General features: G+C 37.6%; 1 protein-coding gene across 1 annotated transcript; it reads left to right on the forward strand.

Moving 5' to 3' along the window:
• The first annotated feature begins 13 nt into the window (after positions 1–13).
• si:ch211-141e20.2 (nectin-4) lies at positions 14–12,375 on the forward strand. The gene is made up of 6 exons (XM_014331180.2): positions 14–1,116; positions 1,234–1,536; positions 2,888–2,981; positions 7,127–7,281; positions 7,645–7,741; positions 8,602–12,375. The coding sequence occupies exons 1-6, from the start codon at positions 762–764 to the stop codon at positions 8,615–8,617; spliced, it is 1,020 nt and encodes a 339-aa protein (XP_014186666.1). The 5' UTR covers positions 14–761; the 3' UTR covers positions 8,618–12,375.
• Positions 12,376–17,722: the final 5,347 nt, after the last annotated feature.

The raw sequence follows: 17,722 nt of genomic DNA on the forward strand, positions 1-17,722 counted from the left end.
ATGTCGGTCACATTTTGTGTGGTAAATGGTATTTTGAGTTTTAATTGTCTTTACTGTACTGTGGTTTGTTGTATTGTAATTATATTGTGCTTTGTGGCCTACAGTTACTAAAACTGTTTTGCTAGTGTTTTTCTTTTGTTCCTTTTGTTTGTTAGTACAAGACAAAAGAGCTGTTGGAGGCAGGCAACTTTGCAAGACTGAATAAAGTGACTGTTTTGAGTTGTCACCATGGTGCTTGATTTGGAATAATGTATGAAATACCCTGACACCCATTAAGTCCGCACTAGTGACAAATATCTCATCCTGATGCTAAAGGAAGTGGCCGTACCAACGTTTCTAGTTCTTCTATATTGAACTTGGAAAAATGTGTTTTTATTGTATGAAGCCTGGACGCATTGTAGCTGAGTGTCCCATTTTAGGTAAAAACCAGGAAGCCACACCCATGGCTCCAAATGGTTCTGTACAGGCCAAATAACCAAATCAGACACTATGCTCTGAGAGTTTTTGCTTGGGTTTTGAACAATTTATCCTAGATGGACTTGGAGCTGTAATTTTAAATCTGTGTAAATCAGACGTGCACTGTGGTCACGCCAGCATCTAATCCATCCAAGTTATGTGGTTTATTAAAATAATCAAATTACAGCATTTACATTTATGTTAGACTACTTTTAATTAACTGCTTTAGCTGTAACTTTAAATCTGTGTAAAGCATCTCCTCTCTTGTCTCTTATCTTTAAGCTGATGTTTGATCTTAGTGTTTCATGCTCTTTACAGCTCTACAGGTGATTGGTGGAAGAGTGACAGCGGTTCAAGGAGGTACGGCCATCTTACCGTGTCATGTCACTGATACCAATGATGACCTGACACAGATTACCTGGCAAAGGAAGACTAGAAAAAACCCTCATAATGACAATTTTATTACTATCCAACCCAGAAATGGACTACAGTTTGTCAATGGACGTGATGATCGATTTAAATATGTCGGGAATTTTAACAACAAAAATGGAACTCTCCAGTTATCCAATGTTGCCCTGAAGGATGAAGGCAGCTACACATGCATCTTCACCCTGTTTCCAAGTGGAAATCAGAAGATTGAGATTCCTCTAAACCTGCTTGGTATACAAATGAAATGTGTTTTAAGATATTCTAGGTGTTTGTATAACCGATGTAGATAGAGTTACTTTTACTGTCATGCTTACATGTCAACTTATTTGTGTGCTGTAACTCTCCTAGTGCCTCCTTTCACAAGCGTCAAGGACAATCTTCCCACTTTGGGCACAGAAGAGGTTTTATTTGCTACCTGCACGGCTGCTGGATCGAAGCCTCCTGCAGAGGTGAGGTGGCTCACTGGTGCTTTGGGAGACAAAGTGAGGACAACAACAAACTCCACCCAGTATGACAACGGTACGACTACCACAGTCAGCTCTCTGTTTGGTGTTCCTACGAGAGAGATTAATGGTCACCAGATCCAGTGTGTCATCAGTGGTGACTCCCTGTCTGCTGAAGAAACCCTGGCCTTCACCATACAGGTCTACTGTGAGTATCAGCTGTTCATGGAGTTTATTATTTTTCCTCTTTCTTTTTTTTTATCACTGTTCATTTAAGAATTTTAACAGTTTCATGAAATCATTAATAAAGTACACCAACACACCCAGGATCAATCTCAGCCTGTTTTATACAAAAACAGACATAAACGTTCTCATATTTCTGTCTTTGTTCAGGAGAAGGTTTTAGCGGGGGGGGGGGGGGGGGGGTTGCATTTGCAGTTGCAACCTTATCCCTGCTGGCATGACTTTGCCTCTGTGTTAAGTCTCTTAATGTTAGGTTGTCACAGCAGACGGAGAGAATTCCTCAAAAACCGGAAAGACTAAGTGACGACATTTAGACTCGTATAAAGGGTGTTGTTACACCACTATTGCAAAAGATGAAATCATGTAAACATTGGAGGCATAACCAAAAAAATACAGTGAAGTCATACCACAGTAGTTATTCCAGTGAGATGAAACTATTGACTTTGAGTCCAGACACAAGTCTGTTTCCTCAGTGACTGGTACTACAATACTGGAATATTTGTGTGCAATGTGGTTCTATACATGCATTCTTATTAGATAAATTATTAATATAATGTATGTCACTTTTTGTCAGTTGTTCCGTAATTTTAGTTTCTCTCTCTGCAGACCTTCACCTCTCAGTACCAATAAACTACTATTTCAGATATTCAGCCTGTCCTGCAGAGTTTCTGGCCTGAGGTTATGTCCTACTGGTTCCTGCATGACAAAACACCATGTCACTAAGTAAAAGCTGTCTTCTCAAGCTAGATGATGAGTTCAATTAGCATCATTCTCTTTCCAGTGAGAAAATCTGTGCAGTTCCCCTAGGTTCAAGGTTCTTTATTTGTCACATGCATAGTTATACAAGTATAAAACACAGTGAAATGTAACCTGACACGCTCCTCGACTTGTGCAAAAATTGCAGGGGGGTAGAGGAAGAACATTATATATATATAATATATACATGGGTATTATCAAACAAGCAATTTATATGTCAAACTATAAGTAAAATTAACTGAGGCTGTTTTGAAGTATTGTGTGCTCTTTTTTTAGTGATGTTATATAACTGTGGTGTTCTGTTTCTGGTGGAATTCCCCAAAAGATCAAGAAACCTAATATGTTGTTTTTAGTATAAAGTGACTGTACGTGAGCCGGTGACACCTTTGACTGTGTTTGAAAGGATTAATCTTTGAAACTGAATGAAAACCAAGATTTGTGGTTTTGCCTGACGTGACAGGGTTCAAACATTTATGAAACATTATTTTGACATGATTAGTATTTCCTTAGTTTGGGGTTTACAGTTTTTTTTTTGTTTTTTTTTTCTTTGATTTTTGCAGTTTCTCCTACAGAAGTGAAAATTTCAGCAATTTCAGAGGATTCGTTTGAGTGTGTGACAGAAGCTAACCCAAATGCAAAATTCACCTGGATCAGGTAAAGCAGTTTTAGTAATGGTTTCGGTTGAAATATTCATTTAAATGCTGAGAGAGAAAGAGACTTATATTTAGAGGCACATGTACACATGTGGGTAAAAACTCTTTTTGTAGTGCTGGCAGTGAATTTTGCAAAATAAACTGCAGACTATGATATCAGATGAAAGCTCAGTGTGAGTACTTTAAGCACATAATCTGCCATCTGATCAAAAGGTCAGCCAGTTAAACTTAATTGCTCAGTGATTTAATACCCTAAAAAAATCCTCCACCTCACTTTCTCTCAGAAGCATAATGTTCCTCATGTTCAGTTTGTTAAGAAAATAACATCCATAACATGGATTTAGAAAATGTATGCCCACGCATATGACAGAGAAAGGAGCCATTTTTCTATTAATGCAATCCTTTTAGAAAGTAAAGAACTGGTGCTGTTTTAAAAAGTTTATGAGGTCATTCTTTTCTTAATGATAAGGTACCATGGAAAGTTGTGTTATTGTTAGCTGACCTGGCCAGAGGACCGGTGAGCTCATGTCTTTGTCCTTATGAACAGTGTTGCCAACTTAGCAACTGATGGGCAAAATTACGTGCCAAACCATGCTACCTTTGTGAATGTGACCTACAAGCATACTTAAAGGGTAAAATTAAGTGCAAACCATCCTGGCTTTATGAATATGAGCTACAAGCATACTCTGATGGGCAAAGTTAAGTGGCAAACTGTCATACCTACTTATATTTGTGCTGGAATTACTCTGTCACAGGAGAAATGTGCATAAACTACTTACAGTAGGACGTTTTGCCAAAATAGAATGGTTTGTCAGAACACCGGTACCAAGCCTGGATAAAGGAGGAGGGTTGGAATTATGACATTAAAAAAACCAATAATTGCTAAAATAATTTAATTTATAGTTCTAAATATATTCTAAATGCATTTAGGTAGTTTTTTTTACTCACTTTATTTCTGTCCCACGATCAATGTTCCCTCTAATTTTTCATGTGTCTGAGCAAAAAATAAAGAAAATTTTAAAAAAAGGGGAAAAAAAGAACAGACAGTTACCTGAACCTGCAGCTATTTTGCATGCATACTTCTATCCCATTGGTGTTATCCCAGAAACTGAAGAGCAACTGGAGGGGAACCCAAGGAGATGATTTATTGATAGCGACATCACCTTTTGACATTAACGTCATTCATACCAGTATTTTAGGTACTGTTTTTTTTGGCAAGCTCTTGCAGATGCTATCAAGATTCAGCTATTGAGATTTTATTTTTCTGATCTTTTAGCCAATAGCCAGAGAAAAGATAAGACTTTCAGTTATACGTGTAACTGATCCACCTTTATTTGTATGAACAGGGATTACATTTGAGAGACCATCAAGTGTGCTGCTTTTCCATAAATTGCCTATGTGGCCTCACTTTCATCTTTAATTGATATCGTTGTATAAACTATATAAACCCAGTTCATTTGTGTATAGTACATATATAATGTGGTTGATAATGTAACTTTTAGATGGTTTAACTCTGAACTACTTTGAAGTTATAGGGAGGTCACTTCAGGTTAATACTGTAACACTGGTGTCTTCAGTAATGCCATTGTCTTGACCGCTAGAGCACGTACATGATGACTCTAATTGGATGTTGGATTTTCCATGTGTGAATGGGAATACAGAGATGCTGCCCATGTGTCCAGAGAAAATTAGATGGACTTAAATATTGCTATTTAATACATATACCAACAGTGAGTCAGTATTGTTGTGGAATTTTGCAAAATGGAATAAAGTCTGCAACACGGAAAGAGCTATTTATTTCTGGGCAGGAGAGCCAACACACACATCAAACATCACAGTTCACAGTCATGCCTGCTCTGCCCTTCGGATGCTTCTCTTTTACCCCTCCACACACAACTCTCTGTATCTTTAGGTCCCACAGCCTGTGGATGAAGACCTAAAAGATACTCCCACTATCTTTTCCCAGGAAGCTCCTGGCGCTGGCTCTGAGATTCATCCTTCTGAGCAAAACAGTTAGCAGATAACATAATGAAACATCATTGCACCTAGCTAAGCAGTTTTCCTTACGACGTCATACTGACACACACACACACACACACACACACACACACACACACACACACACACACACACACACACACACACACACACACTTCACCTAAGCATACAAAGGTTATACCAAACCCTACAGTGAGATTTTAAACACATAAAGTCTAAATGTGAGGATAAACTAGAATTTTGCATAAGAGCTCTATTTAATTGTTGTTACAATGTCCAGACAATTACATTAAGGCAGGGATAGTTCAGTAGGTAGAGTGGTGGCCCCATGATCGGAAGGTCGGGGGTTCGACTCCACTGAACGGCTACCCTGAGGCACCCCTGAGCAAGGTACCGTCCCTACACACTGCTCCCCGGGCGCTGCATTGGTGGCTGCCCACTGCTTCACTGGGTGAATGGGTTAAATGCAGAGGAACTATTTCCCTATGGGGACTAACACACACACATTAGCCTTTTACTGTTTTTAGATATTGCTTCCAAATAGTTAAAAGGTTTTTGTGTTTAGTTAGATCTTTATAAGTCCAAGTTTTTGGATTCAAAACCAGGGCTATATTGGTGTTGGGCAACAAAGGTAACAAGACTGCGACTGTGTTACCTTGCTAAAAGTTTTCAACAACTAGAGTGTAAAATTCATAAAGTCGCCTAATTTAAAATAAAAAAAATCTTATTCAACAGATGATTATCTCATGTTAGGGTTGGGTGTAGAATTCTTTGTTGAAGTAATAGCAGCCAAGCAACCCAAGACCATTTAATTTGTTCATGATATGAGGATTCATGAGGTAGTTTACACATGGTTCCTGGATTGGTGTTGGTAAAAAAAACCTAAATGGTAAGTTGTGGAGAGAAGCTAACTGGTGGAAGAGTATTAGCTCCAGTGACAAAGGCAAGAATTGTTCCCAGCTTCTGTGTTCCCACTTAAAGTAATGGAAAAGCAAAACAGTCAAAAATTGCATTAAAAACAAAACATAAACACAGCAACACAAAATGCTTAAAGCATTACATTTACCTGCTGCATCTGTTAGGTAGACTCTTCAAAAGTAATGAAAACTGCTTCAGCATGCCCTTTATTGCTACTAGATGTAGAAAGGCAGATGGTAAAGAGGCTCTCAAGAAGATCAGCTGAGAGCATTGATGATTCATTTGTCTTCTTGGCTTTTCAGCCAATCACAGCAGTACAGACACCCTGCCTTGCATTTTTACTATACTTTTATACACATACCCATAAGTGATGTGTCGGTCGATATATGGATGATGCTTTCCAAAAAATAGCAACTAAACAAATAATTTTATCAGGTGCTTCTGAACTATAGAAATGCCTGGTCTTCAGGGAAAGCTGTTTTCATGATGTATGATGTTCATACTTAAAGTTGGGACATTTTTAAATGTAATTGTTGGTAAGAAATTCACTATGTTCATAAAACAAAAGTGGAATTACAAATAACATGATTTTTTTTCACATACTTATAAACTCTTTTCATATTAAACCGCACCAGTGTCACTCAGCGATCTTTGGCTTCTCTCTCTGTAATTCACTGATGATCCAATAAATGTGAGGAATCCCTGGCCAATGCAGTGCTTTAAATATTTTCAAGTTATATTTTTTTAATCTTAAGTGGCTATATTTTTTTCAATACTTGAGAGAGCAAGCTCATTCTGCTAGTGTTAATCAGGTGAGATAAATGAGAATCAGATGTGGTGAAACTGAATCTTCTATTATCTAATATCTGAAATTGATGTTGTTTAGTTGCATTACATTGAATGCTTCAATCAATGCTCCCAAATCATTGAATCATCAATCATTGAAGACAAATGTGTAGACTGATGTAGTTTGAACAGATTTAGCAGGGCTCTGCTGATATGCACAAAATACAGTGGCATGAAACCTTACTCACACAAGATTTTCTTCAAAAAAGCAGAAATTAACATGAAAAGTGCCATTTACTCTTATTTTTTTTATACAAAATCTTAGTGTGAGCAAGTAAAGATCTATAACAAAGAGCTTATAACTGAAATGTATTCGACTTTTGGTACAACAGTTTTCTGCTCTCTCTGTACATTTCATGTTGAGTCTCATTCGTGTTTTTCTAGATCTGGCCAGTCTTTGCTGGAGTCTGCTGTCAAAGTAGACGGTGCAAACCTACAACTGCTCAGCCTGACGTCTGATCTAAATGGACTCTATCAGTGTGAAGCATCTAACGCATATGGAAGTAAACACGGTCAGCTCTATGTGCATGTGACATCAGGTGAAGTCTTAGCTTTTACAGTTTGTTCAAATCTATCTTTTGTTTCTGTTTTTTAGATCTGAGCTTTTGTGGATGTTGTGTCATGTTGCATGTTGATGAATGGTTGTCGGATGCTTCACCCAGTGCAACACATGTTATTAATACATTTTATTCTGCCTCACTGACAGAATCTCAGAGCGTGTCCTAGCTTGTGAAAGCTTTTTTCAGGGTCATATCAAGTTCATCTAATTTATTTTTGTACGTTAAAACTTGAAAATACAAGGAAGTTTTGAATGTGAAATATAAAACTAAATGTTAAGGAAGTGAGAAAGAACAATATTTAATTTCTTTCCCATAATATTGTTTCTTCTTGTGCCCCTGCAGGAACAAGCCGTGTTGCCTGGGCATTATTTCTTGTTTTGCTTTCCCTGAATGTTGGGGCTGCAGCATGGTACTTTTATAAATCTGGACGTTTTAAAAGGTACTTTGAACAATAACATAGCTAATATGTGGTATAATATGTAGTCATTCTGATATAACAGTATATGGACATAATGGACAACTGGGTCTAGTAATCTTTGGTAAGTAGAAAAGGGTAAAAAAATCAAATGCAGGTACAGTCCAGACTCAGGTTTAATTCAAGGGGCTGGAAAACAATATAAATGTCTTTCTTTCTTTTTTTCTTTTATTTTTTTGCACAATTCAAAATCAAACATCCGTTTTGAGGGTCTCAAATTGGATAATTTCCTCAGAAGCTTTTACAGAAGTGTCCCACATAGCAAACTTGGTATGGCCCAGATCTGGCCCACACAATGTGCTTACACATGGCCCACATACCACAATAGGCTGTAACTAAGCTGCCATTGAAAGACACATTGCAAACTAGCTGTTTGCAGCATTATCAAGGGCTGAGTACTTCTTAAAGCAACATATTTCATAATTCGTTCTATTAAAAAAGTATGTTGCAATACCACAGGTAGTTTATTAGTTGATGATCTATATAAATGACATTATTATTGGGAGTTGAGTCTCTCTTGCCTTGGTTGTGATTAGTTTTACTTGAATTTAATGTAAAACTCTATTATCTGAGGTATATTTATAGTTTTAGTCATGCAAAAGGCATTTTATTAAATATGCTTTTCTTGAGGAAACAATTTCAAGGAGCTGAGAAGTTAAAATAATAATTTTTCCATTACTATTGTCTAGGATATTAAACGTTTATAATTATAATAGTTTTATAATATTAAACATTCATTAGCAGATAAACTGAAAGTCTCTTCATGTTCAGTTGAAATTAAATGCAATTTTAAATTAATGTTCTGCCCCGGCTTCCTCTAACAGCTGTGGGAGCAAATAAGGGACAACATCTGGACCGATGCCTCCACCAACGTGTCATTCCACAGTCAACTGGTAAACATACAGATGAATAGATGGAGGTATTTGGTAACATTTCCTACCCGCGAATCCCTTTTATTTTGTGATTCAGGTTTATAAATGTTTTTGTCTTACTTTAAAATTGCAGTAATTGCATAAATACACGCAAAACATTGGTAACTGACTCCCACTCTCCTTGCATGTCACTCCCACTGCCACAGCATTTTGGATGTGGCTTTTACTGCCTGTTCCTGTTGTCATGAACAACTTAAGCAGTATTTGGGATCCATACTGTTTCCACCAACAGTTTGAAGTGCTTTCATCTGCAGTTGGCTGTTGATAGCAGTTATATTAATGTGGTTACAGCTGTTTTTGTTTTTCCCCATCTGCTTATTATTACTACCCTTCATGAAGGGTAACAATGTTAATTGTATATTTTTAGGTTTAAAATGTACAGTACCAGCACAAGTTTAGACACACAGCCTGTTCATCAGCAGTACACCACGAAAGCCCACGCAGACATTGGGTTCAAAACAGCTCGCAGACAGTACAAACACTCACACCAGACAACACCTTGAATGCAGTAATCTGTCTGTCTGTTGTATAATTACTACTGAGCAACCAAAGCTGAGGGTGCAAACACTTGCTCTGTAATTTCAACCAGTATCATTAGTATATAATTTTATAACTATGCAGCCCTGCCTTTGTCCTTTTTATTTAAAAAAAAAAAAGGAATCTCAATCACTCATCAGGGACTTTTTTATACAGATAAAAGATCCTCCATTTTGCCAGATTTATTATTTTAGGTTTTTTTTTTTGTTTTTTTGTTTTTTAATTAAATGGTAAATGGCTTGTATTTGTATAGCGCTTTACTTAATGCCTAAGGACCCCAAAGTGCTTTACACTACATTCAGTCATTCACACATTCACACACTGGTGATGGCAAGCTACATTGTAGCCACAGCTGCTCTGGGGCACACTGAATTAAAATCAAAGGTCTTATCCTGCTTAAATTTTTTCATTTAACCATCTATAAGAAACATTAAGTCTGAACATTTTCCGGGAGAGTCTCCTTTTCCTGACATTAGAAAGGAAAGGTTTTGTTTCCCTTATTTCATGTTGTTTTCACAGACCTGTTGATTTCCTAGTGGAACTTTTGCACATCTGTTTTAGGTACGAACTTTTACTGCAGTGAATGATAGAGATACCAAATTTTTTTTCTGAGGAGCATGACTTTTGACCAGTATCTGACCAATCAAGTCATTGTTGCTAAATCAGTGTTTAGATTTTGTCTTAGAAGTAAATAAGTATTTAGAAGTAAGTATTTTTGTACCTCCATATTTTTTACTAAAACATATTTAGCTATCTTAATCCTTCTTAGCATTCGATGCACTTGTATATGTATTTTAACTGTACACCTTGAGCTATTTTTCTCTTGTTACTGAAGTGTAGACAGCATTGTTTTTGTTTTTACACTAATGGTTATTTGTTACATTTGACCTTTCCACAACCTTAGCCATCACAGCTATATGCAAAGCCTTAACCTATCCTGAAGCCTGAATTTAGCATGCAACAAAACAGCCAAGGCACATTTGGCTCTTTAAAACCTGTCAAAAAAGTGAAACCCAGTAAAAATCTCTTCCCTTTGGCATCATATCTTTACACATTAAAATTATGAGGTATTACTTACTGGTGGCTTCACAAAGACACTGTTATAAAAGCATGGATTACCTGGGGACAAACTGAGGTGAAATTAAAATAAACTGATATATTTTTTTTGATTCTTTGTTTGTTACTTGTTACTTTTGTGAATGTCAATAAACAGCCAACAGTCTGGTTATGTGTTAATGTTGCCCTTTAACTACAGGACTTGCACCTTACTGATTGTTAATGACTTCCTGGGATCAACTTTGTAAGACGGGGCATAGCAGAACATTTCTGAGAACCACTTTGGTATATGGTAGTGATAGTATAACATACTCTGGTGTCTCAAATGTGGCAGCTTTGCGTAAAAGATTAAATAACTAAAACATGGTCTTTGGTCTGCATTGTAAATTGATTTGTTTTTTTATTTGTCTTAAAAGTTAAATAAACCTGCATACATATACGTTTTTAAAATGTTTTTCTCATTCTTTTTTTCTTCTTTTTTTGCAACGATAAGGTGATTTCCAAAGATCTGTTAGTTGAAAACTTGTCATATTTCATCATGGTGTGTAGTACAATTACGTCCATAAATATCTGGACAGAGGCACAGGTTTGTTTGTTTTTTAATTTGGTTCTGTACATTAACACATAATGAATGTTAAATAACACACCTCAGATGCATTGAAATTGCAGACTTTCAGTTTTAATTCAGTGGGTTGAACAGAAAAATTGCATAAAATGTGAGGAACTAAAGCATTTTATTCCTTCATTTCAGGGGCTAAAAAGTAATTGGACAAATTAAATAACTGAAAATGAAATGTTCATTACTAATACTTGGTTGAAAACCCTTTGCTGGCAATGACAGCTTGAAGCCTTTAACTCATGGACATCACAACCTGAGTTTCCAATTTTTTTAATGCCCTGCCAGGCCTTTACTGCAGCGGCTTTCAGGTGCTGTTTGTTTGTGGGCCTTTCTGTCCAAAGTTTTTTCTTCAACAAGGGAAGTGAATGCTCAATTCGGTTTAAGCACTTCTGTGCTTTATTAAACTCCTGCTTGGCTGTTGCTTTGGCTGTATGGCTCTTACCCTTCAGAATTAATTTGGTTGCTTGTCCTGTGTCACATGGTCAATAAACACTAGTGTCCTAGTGCCACTGGCAGCCTTACACTCCCAAGATGTGGTATGCTTTGGATCATGAGAATGTTCCATATCTTCTCCATACTTTTTCTTGCTGACACTGTGGTAGAGGTTGATCTTGGCTATGATTTTCAAGAAGTGGGCTGGCTTTTTTTTTTTTTTTGTCCAATCTAACCTTTCTGTTCTTGAGCCTTATGAATGACTTGGATCTTGCAGTGAAACTTCTGTTTTTACTTTCATGCAGTCTTCTCTTTATGCTGGACTATCAATACGCCTACCTTGTAGAGATTGTTCATTTGGTTTCCCATCCAATTTCTTGGATGGGTTTTTTCTCTGTTTTGGCTGCTTAAGGATGGCTTGTTTTCACCTGCATGAACATATGGCCTGTATTTATATATTTATCTATAGCACTGTTTATGATAGGCAACTGTATCCTGACTGTCTTATGGTGATCCTGGGCTGTTCCGGCGACTCCTTGGCACTTCCCTTTGCTGTTCAACAGGCCTTCATGTTTGGTATGGTTATTGGCAAACGTCTGATTCTGGGGGAGTGGAAATCTGCCTCCCCTCCCTGCTTCAAGAGGTGGCTCGAAGAGATGGTCTCCTGTTTATACCTGGAAGAAATTCGGTTCTCTACGTCTGATTCCATGGAGAAGTTCAGGAAGATATGGGGGCCCTTTATAGACCACATTAAGAAGGACAGTCCACGCCCTGGGTCCTGACCACATTGTTTTAACTGCTTTCATTCTGAGCTGTTGCCCATAACTGTTTTTGCATGATTGTTATCAGCTCCTCCTAGCGATCTTTGGATTTGATCTTGTGGATTGGACTCACTAGATTGTGAGTTGTTTGACATGTATACCAGTTGCTTTGTTTGCTTCTCTGCTGTTTTTAATAAGTGCTGGCCTTGTACCCTGTTGTGTGGTTTGTTGCTCTGTTTTTTTTTTTTTTGTTTGTTTGTTTGTTTTGTTTTTTTTTGTTGTTATTGTCTTTATTGTCTGTGTTCTCTGTCCCGCTGTTTGTGAATGTGTAAAAATTTTGAAACTTGCATAAATAAATACATTTAAAAAAAAAAAAAAAAGAATGAATGAATGAATGCTTGGACACTGCTTTAGACAGGTTTTTGACGGGGCGCCCACACAAACGCAAAGCAGGAAATGAAGCATAAGCATTTCCAAACCAACCTCCTTCCAACCCAAAGACTAGAAAATATGATGAAGCATGTCCTCCCTTTGGCTTCACCTGCACAAGTGCCAAGGTAGGTCTCCCCTGCATAATTGCTTTTCCCTTCGTCGGGAGCACGCACTGGGCTCTCCAAATCACAGACAAACAGTATCCCTCATTCTTGATTTTAAGTTCACAAACACTTAATGACTAACTACTCCTGACATTTTGGAGATGTTAGCTCTTTATACAGTAAAGTTACAGTGGGATACAAATAATATCAGGCTGATCCTGCTGTAATTTGTTCCCCCTGTCACGGGCATTTTTTTCATTTTATAGCAACTTTGAATATTATTACACATTAAAAAAACAACTACAAGTAAAATAATTACACCATGTCGCCTCTGCCTTTCTAAATGGAGGAACAGGAGTTGTGTGTGTATATCTAAGCATGTAAAACCTGAAGATAGTAAGATCTTAAAATGTTAACGTAACATTTTTCTTGTGAAACAGAGGGGTCCTAGCGAAAAAAAGTTTGGGAACCGCTGGATTAGAGCATGCTGTCTAATGTACTTCAATTGGTTCATGCAAATGTCACAGTGAAAATTTGGATTTGTCTTATAGTCAATTTTAGTGTGTTTATTTGCATGATTTTCATTTTGATTTTGATATTTGTATTGCATGTTTTCAGTGCTTTGCAGGAATTATTTTTAATTCACTGTGGACTGGTTGGGCAATGGACAAATTGGTAATTAGAATCCACCTGTTGAGGTGTGGGTGCGCCCTTAGGTGGCTTATCAGCTGCTGAATGGATCTGTTAAAAAACTGGCTGAGCAGGCAAAAAGGAAGAGAGGCTCAGACTCCAGGAAGAAGGAGCATGTAGAAGCCAGGCTCAAGGGGAAAGGACCTGGCTTGTGCGAAGATAGACTGACGATAGATAGACGGTGCGACACAGTGCCCAATTACTAGGTTATTAGCAAGAATATAGAACTTGACTGCATGCTGATATGGCAACCCTTACCCCTACTCAAATAAATTTAAGTAAATGTAAGTGTTTGGAAAAATCATTCCACCGTGTACTCATGAGCTGCTGTAACATGAATCAAATGGCTGAACTGCCACCTGAGCATGCAGTCTAGTTCTATTGAGTCTTGCTAATGACCTACTAATTATATTCAGATGTGTTGCAATAGGGACACGTTGAAAAGTTGCAGGACGCTGGCTTTTGAGGACTCGAGTTTGAGACCCCTGACCTAAATGTTGAGTCCTCTTTACACACTTAGGTAATTATGCTTACATTATACATGCTTTCCTTAGGCAGTTTCATTTGAAGGCATATGACACATAATCACTTCTATGCAGATGATACCCCGCTTTATCTGTCCATGAAACCAGATAACACAAACAACACACCAGTTATACTGCAAGAATGTCTTAAAGAAACATGCAGTATTTTTTCCACTTGGGCAATATCTCTAAAATTGATGCTAAAAAAATAGTTCATGCATTTATTACTTCTAGATTGTAATCTTCTAGATTGTCTTAAAAACTTCCTGAAAAGCCTTCAGTTGATCCAAAATGCTGCAGCAAGAGTACTGACAGGAACTACAAACAGGCAGCATATTTCTCCAATATTGGCTTCTTCTCTTTATTGGCTTCCCATCAAATCCAGAACTAAATTTAAGATTCTGCTCCTCACATATGGTAGCCTCACAAAAAAAGTTTGGGAACTGCTGAGGTAGAGGATCATCAGGGGGTCCTTTTGTCTCTCTTTGGGGGGATACTCCCACTGGGTTTAAATCATGGACTCTCCGCCATTTGACCTTAGAACTGAAGAAGCTTCTCGGATGAGAAGTGAAACGTCTTCAAGCAACTTAAAGAAGTCCAGACGCTTTTCTTTCCAAGCTCCTTAAAAACTCAGACAATAATGACCTTCCATGTTTATTTATTTATTTGTGGTAAAATTGAAAAACAATGTAAATAATTTCTTTAAAACCTAATGCATCTAGACTGGTGTGCGGCAATAAGATAATATGTACAAACGTTTCATTGTTAATGTCATTTTTGGTTGTTTAGTATTTCAAGTTGTGTTGTTCCTTACAAATGTATCTGCATGATCAGTCAGTCATTTTTCTGTTTCACTCCAACTCCCAAAAAAAGAACAAATAAACAAAACACTTGTTTACATCTTTATTTCATCAGTATCATGGATGGGAAGGAGGATAGTCATTATGATGATTGTGGGGTTCCACGATATTCTTCACCAGGCATCAGTTTTTCTGTATCTGCAAGTAATGTCTGAATGCAAGGTGGCTTTTTTTTGGCAATTTGCTGTCAAGCTCAACCCCTTTGTGCTAATTAGCTCCATGGTACAAAAATCCACGATGGAATTTTTTATTTTTTATTTTTTTTAAAAGACCTTTCAAACCGACTGGGGACAATTAAAATCTACTCGGCCTAGAGTGCATCTAAGTTATATACTGTTCTAAAATGTATGTTTCACTGATCTCCTGCCTTTTGCCCCCGTATCAGGGGACGTTAGGGCTTAAGAGGTTACAATTCAACCCTTGTCTTTTGGGGATATACATATGAAAACTATACAGAAATATGAACTATGCAAGTTATAAACAGTTGTAAACAGTTGTAGAATTATAATTATTGTATTTTCCAGAATGATTGTCTATCCCTCCAAATGGTGATAGTTTATTATCTTTATTGTAAATATAGTGTTAAATCTATAGCTTGATTATTTCTATGTGGTTAAGTGTATTTTTTTTTTAGTAGCATAGGCCTTTCTGTGTCTAAGTTGGATACTTACCAACAATAATCGATGTTTATTATTGTTGGCCGTCATGTATACAGACATTTATGGCCACTTCGAGGCAGCCTACAGTGTTTCAACAAAAAAACAAACAAACAAACAAACAAAAATAATACAGTTCACGTCTAAACTGGAAGCGCGCTCAAACCCACTATTTGAACCCTGGAACACCATACCATTGGCTTACATAACCACTCACATAATCGGCGATCACAGAGAGTCTACGCAACCAGCTTTAATAACGGTAAGTTAAAAAAAATATGTTGGCCAGTGGCCACTCTCTGTACCGCTCGAATATACCTCTCACCCAGGGGCGGCTCTAGAGAAATTTTCTTAGGGTGGCAAAGAAATCAAATGGGGTGGCAAAATCAAGCAGTTTTTTAACACTATGCAATATATTCAGTTTCAGCATTTATATTTAATGTTAACTGTAACTACGCTCAAAGTGGTAATGCTATCTTACTTTAATAAACAACACTGTCATATGCAAAACTAGAGTGGCACTTGAGGTGGCAAAGGATTATTTTAGGGTGGCAATTTTATTTGCCACCCCATGCCACCCATCTAGAGCCGCCCCTGCTCTCACCCCTTTTTGTTATCTGTCACCTAAAAGACGCGCCGCCGCGGTGACCCAGCGTGACAAGTGTAGAAACTAATGGTGGTGATGCATGTATGTGCTCAGGTCAGCTGTCTACAGCCCGGGACAGTGTAACTCCGTCACAGGAGCATTTTGTGCATGTTCAGGTGCATTAAAAAAAACCCCACAGAAACAGGGACAACCTGTTCTCAGTCACCTCCCTTTCCTCTTTTGGTATTCTCCCAGAGCAGTTTGTCAATGAAGATTAAAAACGGGGGAAAAATACAAAAGAAACAAAGAGCTATTGTTAAAACAGTGTTGAGGAAACTGTGAAACAGGTCAGTTAACCAAACTAACAATTCTTCTTTGTTCTTCTTTATTTATTCTTTTATGTACGTGTACATATATGTACAGTGGGGCAAAAAAGTATTTCACAGAACATCAGTGAGAACTTTGAAGATGAAACGAGGCTGGGTCTTCCAACATGACAATGATCCAAAACACACTGCCCGGGCAACAAAGGAGTGGCTCCGTAAGAAGCATTTGAAAGTCCTGGAGTGGCCTAGCCAGTCTCCAGACCTCAACCCCATAGAAAATCTGTGGCGGGAGTTGAAAGTCCGTGTTGCTCGGCGACAGCCCCAAAACATCACTGCTCTCGAGAAGATCTGCATGGAGGAATGGGCCAAAATACCAGCTACTGTGTGTGCAAACCTGGTAAAGACCTATAGTAAACGTTTGACCTCTGTTATTGCCAACAAAGGTTATGTTACAAAGTATTGAGTTGTATTTTTGTTATTGACCAAATACTTATTTTCCACCCTGATTTACGAATAAATTCTTTACAAATCCTACCATGTGGATTCATGGATTTTTTTTTCACATTCTGTCTCTCACAGTTGAAGTGTACCTCTGGTGCAAATTACTGACCTCTGTCATCATTTTAGGTGGGGGAACTTGCACAATCGGTGGCTGACTAAATACTTTTTTGCCCCACTGTAACCTTATTTCACAGGTTTGGCACATCCTTCGCAAAACAAAAATAAAAAATAAAGTCCACTTTGGGCTTTCAGTCTTTTGTTATAGTATTTGTGGGGATAAGTAAACTGATTATAGGCAGTCGAAAGTCATGGCTGTATTGCTAAAACAGGACGAGCTGGATTATATTCTATGCTCCAGCTACTGACTTAGCAAACACACCTTCATCATGACTTGAATTTTCACAGCAGATTGAAAATGAAGTGTCTAAAATTACTGTAACAGTTTGCAGAGAAGGCAACACCCTTGTTTTGATTTAATGGTCTCATTCCTTGCCTATGCATCATGATTCTAAATGCTGGGGTGTGCAGTGTTGTTTGCACTTGCTAACAGACAAAGTAATGACTAAGTATAGGATATGTAAAGATGTTTTTGCTCGTTTCCCACATACTGTGTCTGAGAGTGAAACAATGTGAAATTTGATCATGATCTTTAACGTTTCTTTAGCACTATCCAAATTTAGCTGTGGCTCAAACTGGTATCTATAACCATATTTAGAAACTCAACACTAATTTGGGAACTTATTACACAAAGGCAAAATCACAAATTTCACAAATGGACTATAGAAATCCCTAGCACAGCAGGTTCACAGCACAAGTTACCATGGGGAATGACCCCAGCAAGAACTCAATCACCTTTAAAGTAGAGAAAATCAAGCACCAACCCCAGAGGTACCAGTATAAGCTTTAAAAAAATGCTATTATTTTAAAGA

This window comes from Haplochromis burtoni, unplaced genomic scaffold (genome assembly GCF_018398535.1).
Source record: "Haplochromis burtoni strain Fernald_Lab_line unplaced genomic scaffold, NCSU_Asbu1 Contig_1084, whole genome shotgun sequence".
Classification (NCBI taxonomy): domain Eukaryota; kingdom Metazoa; phylum Chordata; class Actinopteri; order Cichliformes; family Cichlidae; genus Haplochromis; species Haplochromis burtoni.